The 20,177-nt window shown below is 38.8% G+C and overlaps 1 protein-coding gene across 1 annotated transcript in view; it reads left to right on the forward strand.

The window, feature by feature from the left end:
• CERS6 (ceramide synthase 6) overlaps positions 1–20,177 on the forward strand; it is a 109,347-nt gene that overhangs the window by 71,918 nt on the left and 17,252 nt on the right. The window contains exons 5-8 of the mRNA XM_027733724.2: positions 4,340–4,390; positions 6,983–7,075; positions 13,784–13,912; positions 17,763–17,869. Of these exons, the coding sequence (XP_027589525.1) occupies positions 4,340–4,390; positions 6,983–7,075; positions 13,784–13,912; positions 17,763–17,869 (380 nt within the window). The remainder of the gene's footprint in view (positions 1–4,339; positions 4,391–6,982; positions 7,076–13,783; positions 13,913–17,762; positions 17,870–20,177) is intronic.

Genomic DNA, 20,177 nt, shown 5'->3' on the forward strand with positions numbered 1-20,177 from the left:
GTGCTGCCTGGTAATCTGACTTTCTCTCTAAGGTCAGCGGCCATCATGCCATGAGGTTGCAGTTGTTGCAGAAAAAAAAAAAAGAAAGCAAGCAATTTAATTCACCTCTAAGCAAGTGTTTATTCAACCAAGTGATGTGCAAGAGGAATGCTTATTAATATATTGAAAAAGAAAAAATTATTGTAATCCCTAGCTATAACTAGGGGGGAAAATGAGTGCTAATTTAATTTAAGCATGTAGAAAATCAAATAATAAAAATTAAAAAAAAAATTAAAACAACGACAACAACAACAAAAACCAAACACACGAAAAAACCAAAACAAACCACAACCCAACACCCCAAAACAACAGTTAATTATGAATAATTGTCCTTCTGCTGATGTTATGAAAGGTGCTGTTCACTAAAAGCCTGTAATTTTTCAGTTCCTGGATAATAAAAAAGGCGTGAAGAATGTTAAATGTATCTGTATTTTGCAGTCAAGAGAAAGCTTGTAGTCTCCTCCTCCCCTGCTGTTGCAATTGCACTCTTGGGTAAATAAGCTGTAAGGCTCAGAATACAGGGTGGTGCCTGTCCACGTGAGCAGGAGATGGTGTTCTGCCTGCAGTGGGAGAAGGCAGCTGCTCTTGAGGAAAAGACAATGTGTCGTGTGTCATATGTGTGTATCAGACAGTGAATGTTTGGTCTAGGGAGAGAATTCCACACAGCATTTGTGGGGCTAATTAATGTTAAGAGGAAATCTTCTGGCCTTACTTTGTAGCAGTTGTTTCTGTGAAGAGCAGGGACCTGCTCTAGCTTGATGAAAGTAGATGGGAATGCCGTGAGACATCTTTGGCATCTTTGCCTGTATCAGCTTAAAATAAATGAGATAGTAGAACTTTGCCAAAAGTATATATTATCTTGCATGTAATTAACAGTGCTAATTTCTGTTCCACTTAATATTCCTTGTAACTGTCAGAGACAAATTATACAAAGCTGTATTCAAACACATTTACCAAGCCAGATAAAATCTTGGCCTTTTGAATTTGCAGAGCAGTGAACATATACACAGTGAATGCTCAGGATTTCTGTATTGTGCTGGTTTTGTTTTATAGGATCAAAAGTTTTCTAATTTCAAAAGCAAGTTAAAATCTTTTTCTTTTTTTTTTTTTTTTACTAAGGATGTCTCTTTTTGGTTTGAAATGTGGTTTTGAACATAAATCAACTCTTATGAAATGTGAGGATTGTGTCATGATGTTCCTGGATTTTTACATGCTGGATTCTGATAAAAACATCAGGCATATTATATTTCTTTATTTGATGGAAAAGTCAGAAGATTTTTCTTACTTATCCAAGAATTTAGGAAGAACCCCTTTGAGGGTTACAACATGCCTGTGAGGTCAGGAGTAAATCAGGTATATAACAGCGCTTTGTGATACTTCAAACTGCAGAATGGTGAACTTGCGTGGTGTGACAAAGTTTGCAGACATGTCCTATGAGCACACACAGGTTTCAAGTGAGCCCTGAGAATGTTGGTCTTAAGTTCTTTCTGATTAATCCACCTTTCACTAACGTGTCTAAGTCTCACACTGCAGACTGTGTGAGCTTTTTTAAGATTTTCTCCTTCCTACTGAAGCCTGTATAGAGTATTCCACAGTTGTGAGGTTTACAGAGAACTAAACAAGATGCTTCTTGGTCCAATTATAACCATGAGTAACCAATTATAACCATTATAACATGTAGAAGTTAGGTTCAGTCTAGGGCTATGCTCATTGTGGAGGTCAGAGCGGAGGGCTGAGCTTAAACCAAGCTCTTTGTCTACCTCTTCCCTAAAACCTTCCAGGGCAAGCATAAGCAAAGTCCCCTTCTGCTGCCACTGTTAGAGTCAACTCAGAGATGCAAGGCAAGTCAAGGGGAAGGGAGACTGGGGAGGAAAGAGGGGAAAGAAGGTGATATAGGAGCCCTGCCATCTTAACCGCTGTTGCCCTCACAGGATCCATTAGGTTTCCAAACAGCTACTCACAAGCATTTTATCTGAGATGGCAACAGGGCTTTCTGAGCTTTATGTGGCTCAGAAGAGGCATACGTTCTGCAATGTGTTGGTCTTTGAGGCTTAATGCATACATTATATTATTTGTCAGTTTGTGGTATCCTGTCAGGCTTTGTGGTTATACGTTCCTCCAATGAGCTCTATTTTATTTAGCAATCGTCATTTTAATTGCACATAGACCTTTGTGTCTGCAGCTGCTACAGCAGGCATCTCTATGAAGAAGCCTTAAAATGTCATAATATTTGAAAGAGAAAAATGTGCATTTTTTTCCTAGGACCTGTAATTTAGGCAGCAAAATAATTGGGTAGGAAGCATCTCTTATCTCTTGTTGAATCTGATATGAAAGACAGTTACAGCTTTTCAAACCTATGTAAAACTATGAATTATCCTAGAATACTTGTATTGATCTAATTTAGGCAGCTGTCAGACAGAAATATTTTAGATTCTTTATATTGTCTTGCAGAAGAGGGGCTGTGACTGTTTCCAAAGATGTTTTTTATTGCATAAAATCTGGGGAACTTACATAGCACGGTAACTACTGTGGAGATTAATTGGGTTGAACTAATTAATTTCTTCCATAACAATTATTTCTAATACAGAGAAGGAGAAGTTTGGGTAGACTTTGATCATTCTTACAGCATCCTTTTGAAAGGCATATCAGAAACTCTAGAAGTTCTGTTACTTCAATTGTTGGTATACTACTCAGGTTACTGTAAGAATTATTCTTTGCCATTTCACGAGCATTGGGGGTATAGGTGTGCAAATTTCATCTTCTTTTCCGTTAAAGGACACATTCAAAAATACAGGAAGAGCCTTTAATAATCATATTACATCATGTTAACCAAGAAAGGCTCTAAGAACCTTCTATAAGACAAATTGGGCTATAATTCTGCATAGCGTTTGTCCTGTCTTTTATTAAGGTACAAATCCTTCCTGCCTAGCCTGATTCTTAGCCTGGGGCTTTGACATTCTGCCTAGTGTTCATTTTATTGCTCTGACACTCACTCATTTTATTTTGAATGAGTTTGTTATTATGGCTTGCCTGAGCTGAGCTGCTCCACCTGATGGTGAAAACAAGAACATGCCGTCCTTCCTGCAATGAGAATTTATTTGAAAAACTGTAATTAATCTAGGGGAAACATTTCATGCTGTAAGTGTATGTGTGCCTTAATCCAAGAGATCTACTAATGATGTTCTGCCCTCTTTTAAACTCGAGTTTCGAGCAGTTAAGGTTATGAGAACTAGTTGCACTAGGATCTTGAATCCACAGTTTTCTTTCAAGTTTCTAATGAGATGCCCTGTAGGTGGTTACTTGTAGTGTAAACAAGTGCTTCTCAAGGTCCAGATGCTGCCAGAACCTGAGATGCAGCTGTGCTTTGCAAGACATGCATCTCTGAAAGGAGGTGTTCCTTCTCATGCACAAAAAGGGAATTACTTGGTAGCTGTTGATTTGGTCACGTTCTTATTACGCAATGTGGAAATACTTCATGGTGAGTATGTTGGGTAGAAGACCTTGCCCATATGGTACAGCCTATCTCAGGTATATTTAATTGCACAGAAAAGGTGATAAAAACTAAATAACTCTGAAAGAAACAACCCGCTTACAATAAAAGATATAAAAGGCTTTCTTGTGGTATTGAAAAAGAAATAATCACATAAATCCCATGCAAGCAACAAAAAAACAGGAAGCATAACAGAGCTTCATCTTCCCAAGTCTTTTAGTTTACCGAGCTTTTTGCAATGCGAGAGTCTGTGGATCCTACAATAAATTTGTCTCTGGCATATTTCATGTTGCCCTAAGATGTGAGAGTATTTTCCATGTGATAGCAAAATCTATCATCTCTGGATGGTCATGTCTTCAGCCAGGAAAGCAAGAGATATGATTTGCTATTTTGTGCTGATGTGGCAAGGATGAAGGATGGTTCCTGTATAGAAGGATGCTTGTAGGTAACAGCACATGTGAGGAACTTTCCTTAAAATATTTGAGCAGTCTGAGGTCAAAATTTCCCATGCTATTGTGAAGGTAATGTGAGATCTAACCATCTAAGCACAGGCTGATTACATTCAGTCTGCACTCCTGCAAAACTAAGGTCATGGGGTACCAACAAAAAACAGGCAAGTTGCTCTAATTCATGTTGTGAAACTCTGGGGAATCTCCTTGTTCTATTCAGTTTTCATAGCCTCTAGCAAAAACTGAAAATCTTAAGCTGTTCCTGTAGTTTTGTCTTTCACTTGTAATAAAAATATACACTTAACATTGCAGAAAATGGTGTGTACAAACCTTTGTTTTGTTTTTTCTTTCTTTCTCTCAGACACCCTGGCTCTGGAATACCAGACAGTGCTGGAATGGGTATCCATATCAGGTAAAAGTTACAGTGCTACCTAAAAACAAACATGACACTTCTGCAAATCTCTGTTTTTAATATGTCAATATGTTAGTGTGAGTGGGCTACTTGGTATTTCAGATCATTGCTAGATATGTCCCATCTTGCTTGAGTTCGAGATGGGAAAGACGAGTATAGTTGTCACACCTGAATTCCACACACTGAATTCCAAAAGCTCGAGAGAAAAGTTGGCAATTTAAGGAGTTTCACCTGTCTAGGTGTTTTTTATTTTATTTTATTATTCTTTTTTCCTGAAGGAGGGGGAGAAGGGGAGGAAAGTCATTTTCAGACTGGAAAGTATGAAGAAGAGTATTGTCTGAAAGACAATTCTGTGAATTGTCACTGTGACAATTCACTGTCACTGTGAATTCCCTGTGACAGTAAACAGCCCTTGACAGACTGAATAGGAGAGCTGTGTTTTGATGCTACTGTTCTTGAAGGTTGTGTACCTGTTGGAAATAGTTCAGTAGAGATATAGTTCAGTAAGAATGACCAGAAATCTTGATCTGAGAAAGGTTGAAGGAATTTGGTCATGTAGCCTCAGAAGAAGTGATGACTTAAATTCCACCTGGAGACTGGAGGGTGAACTGAACAATATTAGGGAAGCAGCAGCAGCAGAAATTGAATGGAGGAGGTCTTGAATCTTCATCCCTCAGAAATTTTAGATACAATTGTTTTTTAGATTGATATGGCTACAGTTACTGGTGCTTTTCAGTCCTGTTCCCTCCTATTTTTGTGTTATTATATGCAATAAGAGATTTACTTACAACAAAAGAATATGAATCTTACTGGTCAAAGAACATACATTTACCAGACTTACCAGAAGAACAAAGTCTGGTTACAACTTTTAGAGTGTAGCAACTAAAATTACTATGCTAGTAGTGGTGAGGGTGCAACAGGAAGCAAATCACCTAATTAAAGTCATTGTGAAAATCATTTTCTCAGAGATAAAATTGTCTACTGGGTGCTAATCAGAATTAAGTACTGTGTTTTCAATTTGTTTTGTTTTGTTGGCTTTTCCTTAACTAGATAAAATTTCTAATTTTTTGTTTGCTACAAATCCTTTGTAAGTTACTCACCAATGCATTGCAAAAATCCAGCTGGACTTTACTGTATTACTGTAGATATAGACAAATGGATCATTTGGGTCACAACACAGCCATAAGCACAGAACAGTCCTGTTGAGGTTGTCTTGAAGAACTGAAACCTAACATTTGAACTAAATTAAACACACACTATTGATCCAGGAGGGAATCCATGACATCATTAGAGTTACCCTACATTATCGTTATGTATGGGTTTAGAAATACTAATGTTAATAATGCTAATAAAGCAGCTGACAATCTTCTTTTTTACTAGGAATTTTCCTCAGTGAGTTCCCTTGCAATAATGAGTATAATAGTCACAGTTTATTGCTAGCTCTTATTCTCTTTCCCTTTTTTAATTACACCTAATTAAAAGTCTATTGGCAGTCTCACTAAATCAGAAAAGGATTATATTAGCCCAAGAAATGGCTTTAAAAGATTGATATTAAATGTACACATTTTCATAAAGGATAAGCATATTTCTATATTAAAGAAACCCCTACGGAGCATTCATTGGGCACCTAAGAACTGTTTTTCAGTGACTAAGAACTTGTCTGCAAAAGAGAATGTGAATAAAAGAGGCAACTGAAGCACCTCTTGCCAATGGAAACAAGTAGCTCAGGCCCTACTTGGGTGCGTAGCTGTGCCAGTGCAAACTGCTCTAGAGATGGTTTATCTAATTCCTCAGGCAATGCCCTCAGGAGCTTCTCCTTTGCCAGTGTCCCTCTCTATCACTGAGGTGGAAGATATGACTATCAGGGAGGCACATTTGCATGGAAATTAGAGTAGCTCCTTGGACTGGCTCTCTTAGGTTGGGGGGCCAAACAGCTTATGCCTGCCACCAGTTACCTTCTTTGTAGTTATCCCAGGTTGGTTTTGGTTGTGCATAAGTTCCCATCTCTTGCTATTTATATTTCTTTTACTTTTAAACATCTGTGTAACCATGTTGTATATCAAACAGGATGCCTGGATAAATTTATTCTATTTTCTTCTTTTCAAATGTTAATATGTTCCCAAAAAATGGTAAAATTCTTTAAAAGCAGACATTTATATTAGAAAGAGCTACAACATTATCATCATGAGCAGATGAGATTATATACTAGCATTACTTTTTTCTAATCTGCTCTAGCATGGTTTTTTTGCTGTGGTTTAAACATTACTGATGTAAAGCAAGATGTTTCAAGTAATCTTTCAAAAGACTTAGGAGTACTCAGAATTTGGTTTGTTCTGGGTTCCAAATTGGCAACATCATAATTTTTGGTATTACAGTATTGTCAAGACTAAAACATTAGAGGAGAGAGGGTTGAGGAGCTTTATTTTTCCAGAGCCATCAAAGTTTGAAAGAGGCAACCGTCATCATTTTTCTTACATAGGATGCTTATGTATAATTCAATAATTCCCTGCGATTAAACGTGTCTCCTATAGGCCACAGCTGCCTGTAATGTCGGTTAGACTCTATTAACCTTTTCTCGTCTCCATCTTTCAGCCACTGATGCCTGACCTTCATTATTACTACCTAGTTGAATTGTCATTCTACTGGTCCTTAATGTTTTCTCAATTCATTGACGTCAAAAGAAAGGTAAGGACAATCAGACTAAAAACATTGAAAGCTTTAAGTATGTATCATTCTTGAGCATTATCTGTATTACTTGTGTAGCGAACTGGAAATACAGTTTCTAGTCTCTACTTCTTGCAGATATTACTCACTGAGAAATTGGTGTTGAAGTGTTTGTCTTACTCTGTTCCTTGTTACTATGATGTGGGTTTTTCCTGCACATGAGAAGAAAAGCCTGGAACAATCAAATATTGAAGGGCAAATAGCAGCAGCTAGAAAAACCTTCTGCTCTTATACAGTGACTTGAATGGAATTGAACATATAGTATCTAGTAGATGTACTGTTTCTCCTAAGAATGAAATGATTAAATATCAATGACAGAGCAAGACTGCCTCATAAATCCATAGTATCACTTGGTTAAGATCTATGAGGGGTTTCAATTTTTTCTACAAAGGGATGGTAAAAACAGGATATATGTAATACTAAAAAGTAATTTTAGGTTTCATTTTACCGTTATGGTTATGAAATTTCAAGTAGCGGAACATTGCTATTAAAGGGCTATTAATGAAAAAAGATAAAACTCTGGCCAAATAAAAACATTTTTCCAGAATCATGAGTAACCCATTCCATATTCCAAGTTCTCTCCTCCAAGGAGAATCCTAGTCCATAGCAGAACAGGCAGCACAACAGTTATTCGGTAATAACAGTCCATTGAGATATTCTTGCAGGGGGTTTTAATGTTTCAAAATTACATTTTTAAAACATTTGGAAGGATTTTATAATATTGTTATGTTCTTCCTTCAGCTGGCATTTAATTAAATGATTGTAGGCTATGCTAATGGAAAAATCCCTGTTTATTAGAATTTTAGCAGGACCATAACTCTGAAAAGACTAAATGAGAATCCAGCATGTCTTTAATAAATTTATCTGCTATTTGGAACCACAATGTGCTCCTGAGAGTCTTGTGCCACATCTATGTATATAGAAACACCCCCCTCTATCTGGATTTCCAAATTCCTGCGGAAGTAAAAATCTCAAGAAAGCATCTAAAAAATTTAAATCCTTATAGGAGGGTAAATTGTAAATAAAGCAACCAATATATGATGAATACATGTAAGTCTCTTGTTTGCATAGTCTGTAGATGCTAAACATTCTGTTAAATAATGGCTTTGAAATGAGTGAAACTTCACTGGTTCAAAAACCAGAGATACAGAAAAACAGTGCACAACAGAGTTGTATGATAATGCAGATGAATTTAAATCAAGAGTAATATTGACTAGTATACCTAAGCTGCAGGTGCCAAGTCTATTTCTTAGTTATATATAAGTGACTTGTTATCAGGAGGACTTTACAGCAACCTGCTGTGGAAATAGAATGGAAGATGAAGGTGGGGAAGTGGATGGCTAACAGCTGAGTAACACCCCTGCCACAGATATGCAGTGCTTGAACCAGAGCACTTGGATCTGGTGCTAGAGCATCAGATCCAAGCATGTCCCATGCGTCTGCCGTGTCTGAGAACATGCAGTGTCCAGCAGAGAGCAGGAAAACAGCATCTGCAGTGCAGTGACAGCAAGTCAAAAGCCTTTCCTTAGAAGCAACCTGCAGGAGACAGTGGAGGTGCCGTATTTATAAGCAAATAATGCATTAAATCACTGACCAGTTTGGACTGAAGGGACAGTTCTTTTTGTAGTGTAAGCGAAATTGATAACTAGGAAGATTGGATTGTAGAAATGCCCTGATGTCACACAGTAAAACTGCTCTGTGCCCAGGGGCAAGTGCAAGCTGTCAGGGAAACCCACTGAGCTGAAAAATGTTAGCACTAAAGGCTTATAGTAGTTGACAAAAAGAGGTACAAGCTTGACAGAGACACCACCCCTTGCAACATCATAATAGTTCTCTTTTAAAGAGAAGGTTTAGTTTAAAATAATGTGGAAACTGCATAATGCACCCAATATGCAATGTGTGAAATGGTGCCCATATGAAATAAGGATCTATTTAACAAGACGACGCAGGAAATTTGCCAGCTAATATCAGATGCTATTGTAATATTTCACAGTGGCTTATACAGAGTAGATTAACAGTTCTCAGCTGGAGAAACCTGTTGATGTTTTCATGTTACAGTGAAAGGATTACTTTTATCTAAGTCTTGGTTATCATTTTAGGTACTTTAAATTCAGCAGAAGTGTCTGCTTTGTATTCTGGGATGGTCAAAGGTGCCCTGGCAGCTTTGTGCACTGCAGGAATTCAGCCTTTCATGTAGTTGGGTTTCCCTGAAGGAGAGCTGCAGTGGGTCCTCACTGAAAGCACCAGCACTCAGCACTGGCCTAACTCCAGCATTGGTCTTTTACTTGCTGTAGCTCAAGAAAAATGTATTTGCTGTTTTCCATCTCCATTTTATTCTTCTCCAATAGTAAATTGATGACTTCAAAATGACTTCCAGTTGTTTTTCAGACTTTCAAATACCTCTTTATTCAGGTGTTTTAAATTCCACCAGATTATCTTTCACTGACTGGAGAGGTATGAGCAAACCAGGCCATTGCACATACCTACTATTGGCATTAAGGCAGTGAACTGAGTAGCTTAACTTTTACAGTTTTATAATGGCATATTGTTTGCTTCATAAATATCTGTTATGTTGTTATAATGATATTCTATCCTTAAAGGTGTTAATTTTCAAAGGCTGCAACCTAGTATCATCTCTGGCCAGCTTCCCATACTCCTGTTTTGTAAAAGACAGGAAAAAATTAGATCAGGAAACTTGGTTAGTCTCACAAGAACCTGACGAGTTTTAAAAGCAGTGAGGCTTATTTACATGCTTTCTGGTTACCAGAAGTATTGTTTACATAAAAATATTTGACAGGTGCATTTAAAGTAATGTGTAAAATTTCTATCGAGTGTTTTAACAGGTTTGTAGAAGATCTAGGAGATCTTTCTGTGTATTCACATCTTTTAGTTCCAAACATTTGGCAATTTCTAGAGCTTCTTTTTTATTAAAAAAAAAAAGTTCACTCATTCCCAAAATAAAATAATCTGTAACTGCTAATTTTCTTGAATATTCCATTTTGATTCTGTAAAGTTTATGCTATACTTTGCTAAATTTATGCTATATTTTGCTAGATCTCTTTCTTCAAACTCAGTAAAAAATGAGACACAGAGCTGATTTCTTTTGGCTCAGTGGAAGCAATTTAGATAGCGTACATTTTACAAACCTTTCCCTTTCCTTGTTGATCTATAATATAAGCCATAAAGATGATGTTTTGCCCTTCAGTGGCACTAATACTCCATAGCCACTTGGCAGTTTAGTCAGTGAGTGTGACATGTTAAACAAATGTGGGTGGCAGAAGCCTTGATTCCAGAGGGCTTGTCTACAGGTTAAGAGCTGTGGGGTTTCTCTGCTGTCTGCCCTGTGTTCTTCCAACTGATGGTGTCAGGAATAGATTCTTTCTCCTATTCTTAGCCACATATTTTCATGACATAGGCACATGACAGCTTTCAGGAGGCTACAAATCTGCTGTAAATAAATACAACTTTCACAAACACGCATATTATTTGAACTACATAAAAAAAAAAAAATAGCCCATTCCTGTACAGCTGCTCTTCTGCTCTGTTTGGGTGAAAGTACTGGAGTAAGCTGGGATCACAAGTACCATTAGTATCTATGTGTTCATGTGCAGTTTTGGTCACAAAAGATATTAAGCTCTTAGAGAGCATCCCAAGGAGGGCAACGAAGATGGTGGAGGGCCTATGAGGAGAAGCCGTATGAGGAGTGGCTGAGGGCACTTGGTCTGTTCAGCCTGGAGGAGACTGAGGGGACACCTCATTGTAGTCTACAACTTTCTTGTGAGGGGAAGAGGAGACTCTGATCTCTGCTCTGTGGTGACCAGTGACAGGACCAGAGGGAATGGCCTGAAGTTGTGTCAGGGGAGGTTTAGGTTGGATTTTAGAAAAAGGTTCTTCATCCAGAAGATGGTTGGGCACTGGAACAGGCTCCCCAGGGAAGTGGTCACAGCACCAAGCCTGACAGAGTTCAAGAAGCGTTTGGACAACACTCTTGGGCACATAGTGTGACTCTTGGGGGTGGTCCTCTGCAGGGCCAAGGGTTGGGCTCAATGATCCTTGTGGATTCACCCCTTCCAACTCAGCATATTCTGTAATTACTCTTATGTGTAAATAAAATCTAACAGGTAGCATCTTCAAAGCATTGTATGAATTAATGACTTTATAATGACTTTAATTAATTAAAGAAATGTCACAAACAGGAAAGAAAGTACTACAATAATGAAAGTAGTTTTATTTATCTCATTGCTACTTTTTTCTAACAGTTTTCAGTAGGTCAATCCGGCATGTCTGTTTCAGAGCTGGCAGAGTCAGATAACTGTCTCTTTTAAGAAACATTATTAGAGGAGTTCCTTGGACAGCATTTCTGTAAGAAGTGCAGAAGACTGCTGCCCAAGAGCATTAAGATTGCTTAGGAATAATCCATATTGTCAGGAATGCCTTGAAAATACCCAAGAGGGACTAGAAATCTTGTATTTGTAGAACATGGATGTGTCAGCTATGAAAACAGAGGAGATTTTCTACTTGACTTCTTGCCCCGTTTGGACTACCCATGTGCTAACATAATTGCAGTTAGAAGGAAAATTAAGAACAGTGCCATAGTATTTACAGCTAAAGAAGGTAAAGAGCTAGTTTGCAGTATGGCCATAGGGCAATGCTAGTAGCTTACTTCTGATCCCATGGAATAAGGTAGGTGCTTTGCCCTTTTTATTATTGTATGGTGAAATGGTCTCCATGTGTGGGTTTGTAGTTACTGAAATGACTAAGATGCCAGACCCTTGCTTTCCCATAGGACACTCAGAAAGGGAAACAGCCTTTAATTCACTTTTTCTTCAGTGTGCTTGAAGAAAATAGTTTCAAAGCAATACCTTGATATGACTGCTGAATGTATTTAATTGTGCTCCATAGTGCTGGGGACCAAATAATCCGGCTGAGAAATGTTGGGAGTATACTAAACTAGGATATGGTTCCCTCTTTTAGTCTTCTTTTTATTTCTTTTCTCCCTTTCCCCTGCCTTCCATGCCCTCCTGGCCTCCCTCAGCTTTGTGTTGGAGTTACTGGGAGTGCCCATAGATGAGTATGAAATAGGGTCTTGTAGCACCTCATAACATTAAACATAGAGCGATAGAGGCTGGGAGCAGGTCCTGTCCCTCTTCAGTCAGTGACACTGCTCAAGCTGCACGTTTGTTCACTCCAGGTGAACATTGCAGTGAAAACAAGTGCTGGTACTAAGAGGCAGTGGCACTGCATGTCCTTAAAAACATGCTACATGCCTGCTGCATTCCCAAAGAGAGAGGCATGGGGACATGGTGCAGTTACTCTTCCTGGTATTGAAGAGACAGAGCAATCGGGAGCTGTAGCTGCTGCTTTTCCAGAGTTGATTCTGTGTTAGTGGGAGCTCACAACACTTTCTGTAAGGCCCTGCTCAACACATGTATCTTCAGTCCCTTTGCAAAACAGGTGTTGCCTCTCTAAAGGGTCTCAGTTTCAGTTTCTCTGCTGTGGGCCCTGTAACTGAAGACTACCACAGCTCAGTAGGACTGGCCCACGAAAGCTATCAGAAAGACAAATCCACCTCCCACGATGCTGAGCAGGCAGGCTGCCTGGAGGAGCTGCTCCTTTTGACTGCCTGGATCTCTCTCCCTTCAGACAGCTCTGTATGAGAGCCACTAGATCTGCCAGGAGCTATGGTACTAACATTGCACCTGGTGCATGGAGAAACTCCCCAGTTAAATGTTGTCTGTGATCTTTCCTTAAGGGTTTTGATATCACTTTCTCAAAGCCATGCAGGTAGTTCAGCAAATGCCAGCAAGACTTCTTTTTGACTGACTTAGTGCCTTGCAGAGAAGAGTCGCATCTCTGCAGGTCCTATTCTCTCATTAACCAGTCTGGAAGTCTAGTCCAGGCAGGTAGATCATTGCCTCTGCTTTGTCTGCCCCTTGGCATGTATCTGGGAATGTGATGTTACAGAAGCTTCACTGCTCCCTGATTTTTCAATAGTAATAGTTACTTTCTGGCCAAATAACTGAGAGTTACTGACCTGGAGACCAGTTAACCTGCATCATTTGGGAGGCAGGGGATTAGAACTGAGTAGGAGGAGCTGCACCAGCTCATTTGAAGACTTTTCTGACCCTGTTACAGTGTGAAGACAAAGCACCTTCATTAAAAACAAATAAAAACCTGGATCTGGAATTCTTGGCTCAGTGAAAGCTCTCAGTTGTGCTTGGCAGGTGCCTGTTGTCCTAGTGCAGTGGAAATGTATTTCTTGTTTCTTTGTAGCTGTTTTATCTCTTGTGAATAGTGCATTATTTTGCACTTGGTTATGCATATTTTTATATGCAATGCATAAAATATATGGTGTAATTTGATTTGTATGTACATATGTCTTTTCAAAGTAACTTCAGTCACAAATGTTTATTAGGTTAAATTACTATAAACTGAGAAGTGTAGATATTGCCTAGTTTTCAATAATATTTTACATTTTGTTAATACAATGATTATTTTATTCAGTCTAAATGAAATACATAGCACTTATGTAGTAGGATCTTTATATAACTTAACCATAAAGCTGGGTGTAAGAAACATCCATCCATTTTTGTATATGAGTACTGAATATGACTGTTTGCTTCATTGTTTTTTGGTTTTTGTTTCTTTTCTTTACTTTTGCTGCTCTAGGATTTTGGCATCATGTGTACACATCACATTTTAGCAGTCACCCTGATTTCCTTCTCATATATAACCAATCTGACACGAGTGGGAACTTTGATCTTTTGTCTCCATGATGCGTCTGATATTGTTCTAGAGGTGAGATAATACGTATGTCATCCTGTCAGTAGGTAGAATCTTTTTGCTATGCAAAACAAGTATTTCCTAAGGCAGGGGTCCAGTTCAAGATGGTAATGGTGATTAATATAGTGTATTTGCTTAAATGTATTACCCTTGTAGCAATGCATGTTTCTGACTTAAGGCTGATTTATCCCTTGATAAGTTGCTTGTCCAGAGAAGAGAGTGGTAATGCATTGTATGCCAGGGAGGATTACACACAGATTTTAATTACAACATGGTAAAATCAAAAACTCAAAGTTGCAAAATCTGGAAAGCGGTAACAGTGGGATAGAAGCTCCTGGTTCTTGACCACTCTGACATGGGGTGAGGAGCAATAACCCTGTCTGCAAAAGAATCAAGGTGTCACAGCGTGTTTCTGCTGTGCTTTGCTGGACACAGTGTGTTACACAATGTGGTGGCTATTTGGGCATGGGCAGTGAGCTGACCTCTGATTTTCCAGGTTCTCGTGCCTCTGGATCCCAATGCCGCAATTAAGCATTTGGATTTGGAGAAAAAGGGATGATTGAAATTCTTTTAAGTCAAAATGGTCTGTAACTTCCATAGTGGCAATTTAGAGATGATGTCATCTTTACCTGCATCAGTTATTAAACAGCTCTGGGTGATGCTGGGGTTGGGTTATCTGTGAACTCTGCGTCAGGATCAAGCCAAAGTTAATAACTATTTTGTCTGAAATTATTTTTTACTAAAGTATCTGCAAGGATCCTATTATGTGAGAATATAGTCTCACTGTGTGAGTCACCTATTGCAAAATCAAAATCATGCCATTCTGATTCAGTAGTAAATCCCACTGTAAATCTAGTTTTATTTTTTAATCTTCTTTTAATCTAGAAGGCACATGACTGCCTGAGATAGAAAGCAAAAGAGAATGTGGATTTGTCCTGATAGAAATAATTGCATCTTTACAAGTTTATTTTTCTATTTTAGCAATGTGTGTAGCTAACTGTGGCTTCACCTAAACTTTCTTCATTCCTCTTTTCTCACCACCAGAAGGACTTACTTGAAGATGTTCATTCCAGATCAGACCAGCGTCTGTGGAATATAAAAACAGTGGAGAGCAGCCAGAATAGGCTAGCTAAAACCTTACCTTGAATACAGTGAGATACATATTTTTGCTCAATTCCTTTGTTTATTCACTGACAAAGAGGAATTGCTGGTATTCTCATGTGATTTGCAAACATTCATCAAATACCCTTCCTCATGAGGCACATACTTCAGTGGTCTTTCTGGTCAATTCTTTCAGTCTGTTATGACTGGAAGTTCTGCTAGGGCAGTGGGGCACAGCCCTGGTGCCATATGAGAGGAGATGGACTCTTACACACTGCTGATGGTACTGAGAGGAAAGTCAGTGCAGAGGAAAAAAAATGATCAAAGTGCAAAAGAAGTTGGTTAAATATCCTTCCATGATAGGTCAGTTGTATACCTGACCTGTTCTAACTATTACATATTTGTAAAAATGAAAAGCTATTTCTGGAGGCCACTAGACTCTTTCCACCTACCATTTCATAATGAAACATGTCCAGTGGAAAGCTGGAATGCAACATTTTTGCTATTCTCATTGCAGAAAGTAATGTGAATTGGTGGGAATCCTGGAGGTGAGTTAAGGCATTTGTAAGTATGGAAGAATCATAGCAGGATTTTCAGGAATTATAGCTGGTTTTTTAGGTCTGAGTGAAAGTTATCTTGGATATTCAAAGCATTCTAGCCATGGCAGGTCATATCAAACATAATTTGCTTGCCTAGGAAGCCATTACGTTAGCATAAACTAAAATCTAGGCCTCTGAGAAGCAACTTTCAGATTCCCAGCTAGTTGTTTACGGGGTCTTGGGTATATTTGCACTGCAGTACAGCTTGTGGGTTGAAACCTCTGTGACCTAACATGTTGAAGCACTTAAAATCCCACCTATTTGGGGACCTTGAGACTTTTTAACTTCTATTAATGGATATTGTGGCAGTTTAATGCTAGTCTATACATGTGAGAAGTTGCTCATGTGTGTAGTCACAGTTCAACCTGATTCCTTTCTGTCAGGTCCCAACTATCTGCTGACATACTTTTATAAAAGAGCAGGGAACGGAAACTTCAGACTAAGGCAAAAGCTGTGCTGTAAAACACATGGATTTAAACAGACAGACTAGCAAGAGTATATGGAAGAGCTGTGTTACTCAATTGTAGTTACGGTTTTTAAGCTCTGAAAATTGTGTTGTATTGTCTAAGGTGGCAAAATTCCATCCAACAACAACATATTCTTTCCCTTTTTTTTCCTGTAGTCTTTTTTAATCTATAATTTATAGATTTGTTACTTGAAAACTGATGTTTTTGAGAACTACAAGTTGCTATAGCAATATCAGCTCCATGCACTATGAAAACAGTTTTTTACACTGCTGCCATGGAAATACATGCAGAATTCCTATGTGAACTTCGAATCATCCGAAAGTCAAGGAAGTTAGTAATGCTTCTGTTTTGCATGCTGGCACCAAAATGTTCTCTTTTCCTTAAACCAGTCTGTGAGTAAAAAACTGCTAGGAAACTAGCACCAGGGCTGATTCAGAAGGGTTATGTTTTCTTTGGAGCACTGGTGGCTTTCCTCATGTTTTTTGAGCTTCTTAACTTGGTTTCTGTTAGTGAGGAATATTCTTTGTATTCAGGTTTTTAGTGGAAACATTGCAGAAATTGGGTAACATCCAAAAGTGCAGTTTGGTTTTGGTATCCAGATTGTTTGATTCTCTAGTTTGAATTCTGCATTCAGAATAGTATTCTCTATGCATAGTTGTGGTAATTTTGTTCCTTCTTAGTCCTCTGGAAAGTCTACGCAAGTATCTTCTCAATATGGGAGCTGAATACGGGTCCCCTCAGAGAGGGCTTTGAAAGGGTTCCCGGTAACTTCAGTGGACACAAAATCAGACTCTTCATGTACTTCATTGTGCAGTGACTCTCTGGATACATTTGACAGAAAGTATGAAGAAAGACTGTCCCTGCCTTGAAACAGATGTTATTTAAAAATAATTAACTGCTTACGCACATGAATACTGTGGAAGCAGCAGAGATGTCTTAAAACAAGCTTGCTTGTACGTACCATTTTCTTCAGGGAGAAGAGGCTAAAGAAACTTCAGGGAAGATCTATGTTTTTAGTGAGGAGTAATTAGTTCTTCACTGGGGAAGACTCAGAAGCCTGCATTAAGATAAATGAGAGAAGCATATAAAAATAGGCATAAGGCAACAAGCTGGAAAGGAAAAGTTGGAAAGAGATGGGAGGAGAACCTTTGAAAAAGACTTGAAGAGGAGTGGTATAATCTTTGAGGTGGGAACTGTTCTGTATAGGCCAGAAAGGAAGAAGAGATGCTTTAGGAGAAAGTAGGGTATGGGGTGTAGTAGAGGAATTGAGACCGCTGGAATGTCAGAGAGCATGGGGCAGATGGAAGGTAGATGGACTTTGAAAATGCAAGTAGAGCATACTGGTAAGGTGAGAGACAGGTAGGTAAAGAGGCTGGGGACAAGGACAGCATAAACGCAGTGGGGTTTAATAAAAGGTTTAGAAGAGTTTTGTGAATCTGAAATTGTAGGATCTCAAAAAGGAAATTGAATAGGGGATAAAGAAATTAGATACTTATTCTGATTTTATGCAGTCTGGTTTGTTTTTTCTTCAAAGACATTTTCCAACTGCTTAGTAGAGAGGTGTTGCAAGATCACTATGAGGTGGCACAATGAAAATGTTAGTCATTTCATAAAAATTTGTTTTCTTCTCTTACAGCTTATACATGAGAAAACTCAGTTGTCCTCACAGAAGTAAAAAGACAATTCTTTCTTTTTCAGGCTGCCAAAATGGCAAATTACTGCAAGTGTCAAAAACTGAGTGACCTTCTGTTCCTTACATTTGCCGTTGTCTTCATTGTCAGTAGGCTTGGCATATATCCCTTATGGTGAGTAAGCACATCATTGTCCTCAAATGCTAAGCATCAAACAAGCTTGGCAATAACTCTGTTGTAATTGAACATGATTCATTGACATTACTCTGTTTTCCAAAGCACCAAAGAGACATAACCAGGTGCTCAAATGGCCTATTTGCTAGAATACCATTGTGTTTACTGTGTGCTGGACAAGAAACATACAGGACTTCTGCTGATTTTAAGGTAGAAGTGAGTTGGAGACAACATAGCTTCAGGTTAACGGTTGGTTGGCTGTCTTGACAAGAAGTTAGAGGAAAATTAAAATATTAGTCACCAAAAACACTGACCAAAGGTTAAGCTTGAGACTAGGATATTCTCAATAGCTTTCAGTGCACACTTTATGAACGTGTAAGCTGTGTAATACATATATCTGTAAGGTAGTTATACAGGTGTTACTGTAATCTCACCTCTTCCCAGACAAAGATAGCTGCTTGCATGTGCACATACTCTCTCTTCTAGGTACACACACAAGCATGCACACAAATGGAACACAGATGTTTGATTCTTTAGCTAGAGTTTTTAGCATCCAAAAAGCAGCTGGCTAATGAGGAAATACACTGATGTACTTCACTGTAGAAACTCATTCAAGTTTCTCTGTAAACCAGTGCACTATATATGAGGAGGGCTGAGAAAAGGCATTGGCATTGCTCTTTTCTCTTCTGGATCCTTCCCTTCTCTTGTATGAACAGAACTAACACAAATCTCAGTATTCCTTTGTGTCTTATGAAAGTAAGAGGTGTCTGTCATTGCATCAGAAAATAACAGTGACAATTTTGTTCTTGGGAAGCACCACAGATGCCAGAAATTTTACTCTTTGCAGAGTATGTTTAGAGAGATTACCACCAAGCTCCTTGCTCAAGCATGCAGAGGGTTTATGGATACCACTTATTCACTGTGAGAGTGGCTGAGGACTGGCACAAGTTGACCAGAGAGATGGTGGAGTCTCCATTCTTGGAAATACTCCAAAGCCGTGGTCCTGGACAGCCTACTACAGGTGACCCTGGTTGGGGTCACCAGGGGTGGTTGGACAGTATGATGTCTAGAGGTCCCTTCCAAACTCAGCAATTCTGTGATTCTGTGAGCTGTCTTATGTGTTTAGCTGTGATTCTAGCATTTAAACCTCACTCTGTATTATTTGAAATGTCAAAAAAGAACTAATGATTTGAAATTTTTTGTTATTCAAACACAAAATTTACCAAATTTACCAAATCACTGCTATGTGCTTGCTTTGATGAATAATCAACAAAGAGCAGATTAATCTTTTCCAGAATGATTTTGAAAGAGGTCATTAGAGTCTTTACACATTTAACTAGAAGGAGTTGCCCAGTATTTTTTTCTTTTGAGACATCTGAAAATCAGCAAGGTCCAGATTTTCCATCCTTTACATTCTTACTATGGTAGTAAAATTTTGCAAAGTCCACACTTTCAACCTGAAGTGTTTTAAATAACACTGTTTATAACTGGAACTGCAGCTCAAAAACTGGAGGTTTATGCTGTCTGGAGTGATTTCTGTGAAGTATTGCAGCAAAGTGTCACACTGTGCAGGAAACCATTGCTAGGACTATGCAAATGATAAATTAAACATTGACATGTCTAGTGGGAATCAGGGATCACAGAACTGAAGTCTGTCTCTAATACACACTTCAAGCTGTCTGACTGGCAGAGTCCCAGAAGAGATTACCAGCACAGCAATAAGTTATCTAGCAAGTGTCAAAACTTGAGCGCTGCTTTACAGCTGTGGCATTTTGTGCTGGTGTTCAGGATGTGCCCATCCATTCCTGTATATGTTAGTGACAGCAGCACTTCCATGCCACCTTAAATAGAACCTTGTCTGAATCCTCCTCTGTAGAAGTTGGCCCAGTGTGCTGAAAGCAGGGTAAAAAGAAGCAAGTAGGTCTGGGGAAGAGGAAAAGGGAAGAGGGCTTCTGTTATTGATGTTGGCTTCCTTGGTACTGAATGTTGGGCTAAGGAGGGCAGTAAGTTACAGCCATGGGTGAGGTTTGCCACTGGAGTGGAAAAGATCAGCATCGATTCTTGAAGGCAGTGAAGGCAGAGGGATTGTTTATTTAAGGGGAATGCAACAGCTGACAGTGCCACAGTGTCACAGTGTCAGAGAGTGAAGTAGTTACACTGGTGATCCTCTGTCTTTCCTCTCCCTTTTCCTAGTTTAACTCCAGCTGCTACAAAGCCTGGTGCAGCTGCTCACTTACTTTCCCCGGTGGGGTGGGGAAGAGAATCAGGAGAGTAAAAGTGAGAGAACTCATGAGCTGAGATAAAAACA

Source organism: Pipra filicauda, unplaced genomic scaffold, assembly GCF_003945595.2.
Source record: "Pipra filicauda isolate LSUMZ 115617 unplaced genomic scaffold, ASM394559v2 scaffold5_size6683894_pilon, whole genome shotgun sequence".
NCBI classification, from domain to species: Eukaryota; Metazoa; Chordata; class Aves; order Passeriformes; family Pipridae; genus Pipra; species Pipra filicauda.